The sequence below is a fragment of the Sciurus carolinensis genome, chromosome 6, assembly GCF_902686445.1.
Source record: "Sciurus carolinensis chromosome 6, mSciCar1.2, whole genome shotgun sequence".
Classification (NCBI taxonomy): domain Eukaryota; kingdom Metazoa; phylum Chordata; class Mammalia; order Rodentia; family Sciuridae; genus Sciurus; species Sciurus carolinensis.
Window position 1 is genome coordinate 95566643 of NC_062218.1, and position 2192 is coordinate 95568834.

The following is a 2192-nucleotide window of genomic DNA, read 5'->3' on the forward strand; positions in this document are numbered from 1 at the left end:
CCTGGAACTTTAGATTCTCCTGCCTCAGCCTCCGGAGCAGCTGGGGTTATAGGCTTGTAGCACCATGCCTGGCAACTCTAAATATTTTTAAGAAGCATCATTGTTAAATTTTCGTTCGTTCCTTGAATGCTTTCTTTTATAACCTTGATTGGTGGTTCAGTTAGTTCATCTTGATCCTTCCATTGGTTTTCATCAACTATCTGCTAATACAGGACTTCAATTCATAGCTCTGCAGTGATGCCAGGTCCCATCTTCGAGTGAAGAAAATGACTTTTGTATTCTACACAAATGATTAAGATGGAAAACAAGAGGCTGAGGATTGCGTTAGCGATAAACCAGTTCACGCCGGAGCCCAGGGAAGGAAGCTTCTCTGTCGGATCCGGCCGCTCTGCGGGACTCTGAGGAAAAACTCCCACCAGGTAGAGTGCGGCTGCCACCATGGGTAAAGGAGACCCCAACAAGCCGAGGGGCAAAATGTACTCGTACGCCTTCTTCGTGCAGACCTGCCGGGAAGAGCACAAGAAGAAACACCCGGACTCCTCCGTCAACTTCGCCGAATTCTCCAAGAAATGCTCGGAGAGATGGAAGACCATGTCTGCAAAGGAAAAGTCGAAGTTTGAAGATATGGCAAAAAGTGACAAAGCTCGCTATGACAGGGAGATGAAAAATTACGTTCCTCCCAAAGGTGATAAGAAAGGAAAGAAGAAAGATCCCAATGCTCCTAAGAGACCACCATCTGTCTTCTTCCTGTTTTGCTCTGAACATCGCCCAAAGATCAAAAGTGAACACCCAGGCCTGTCCATTGGGGATACTGCAAAAAAACTGGGTGAAATGTGGTCTGAGCAGTCAGCCAAAGATAAACAGCCATATGAACAGAAAGCAGCTAAGCTAAAGGAGAAGTATGAAAAGGATATTGCTGCATACCGTGCTAAGGGCAAAAGTGAAGCAGGAAAGAAGGGTCCTGGCAGGCCAACAGGCTCAAAGAAGAAGAGTGAACCAGAAGATGAAGAGGAAGAAGAGGAGGAAGAGGAGGATGAAGATGATGAGGAAGAGGAGGAGGATGAAGAATAAATGGCTGTCCTGTAATGATGTGTGTGGAGTGTGTGTGCGTGCTCAGGCAACTGTTTTGCTAAGAATGTGAATTCAAGTGCAGCTCAACATTAGCTTCAGTATAAAAACTGTACAGATTTTTGTATAGTTGATAAGATTCTTTGTAGAGAAAATACTTTTTTAAAAATGCAGATTGTAGCTTTTTGAAGGGCTACTACATACAGTTAGATTTTAAAGCTTCTGATGTTGAATGTTCCTAAATATTTAATGGTTTCTTTAATTTCTTGTGTATGGTAGCACAGCAAACTGGTAGGTATTAGTATCAGTAGTAAATTTTGGGTTTTTTAGGATGTTGCATTTTGTGTTTTTTTTTAAAAAAAATTTGTAATAAAATTATGTATATTAAAAAAAAAAAATGATTAAGATGGCCTAATGAACAGTGTCCTTTAAGGTCCAGGAACATGACCTGAAAGGGAAAGCAGGAACCAGCTCCCTCTCTCTCTTGCCAATTTAAGATCTTTATGCTGAGTATGCCTATAATCCCAACTACGCAAATGGACCATATCAATGCCAGCTGGGCAACTTAGTGAGACCCTGTCTCAAAATAAAAAATAAAAATGTTGGGAGTGTAGCTCAAATGTAGAGCATGTAAGCCAGATCATGGATTCAATACTATGCACTCACAAAAGATCTTTACTTCAGCAGAGAAGCAAGCCAGGGTTTTAACCTCCTGGCCAAGTACCCTGTCCCTATTGTTTTTTCTTTTCATGCTTGTATCTCAAGTCACTGCATAATCTGTTCTTTTTCTCACTGGATGTACAACCCCTACAGGATGTATTTTAAGAATACTTCCCAAGCTTATTCTTACAGTGAGTTCCCATATTCCCAGAGAGAAGAGTAAGGAATCACTCATAAGTCATAAACCCATTCCATGTGTTCACTGCAACATTAATCATTAGTATGTGTATCACCCAACTGTGAGGTAAGCTTAAAGCTAAGGACATTGGAATATCCTAATCTATTTCCAATTTACCTCGCAGAGGTAATACGTGGTACAAAATTTGACCTGTGATAAGAACCTCTCTGTCATGCACTCATGCATTCAATCTGATATTGAAGTGACAGGATGGTAGTCTATGTGG

At 41.2% G+C, this 2192-nt stretch overlaps 1 protein-coding gene across 1 annotated transcript; it reads left to right on the forward strand.

Annotated features, from left to right (window-relative positions):
- The first annotated feature begins 307 nt into the window (after positions 1 to 307).
- On the forward strand, positions 308 to 1427 carry LOC124987126 (high mobility group protein B2-like). Its single transcript, XM_047556122.1, has one exon. The coding sequence runs from the start codon at positions 439 to 441 to the stop codon at positions 1069 to 1071; it is 633 nt and encodes a 210-aa protein (XP_047412078.1). The 5' UTR covers positions 308 to 438; the 3' UTR covers positions 1072 to 1427.
- Positions 1428 to 2192: the final 765 nt, after the last annotated feature.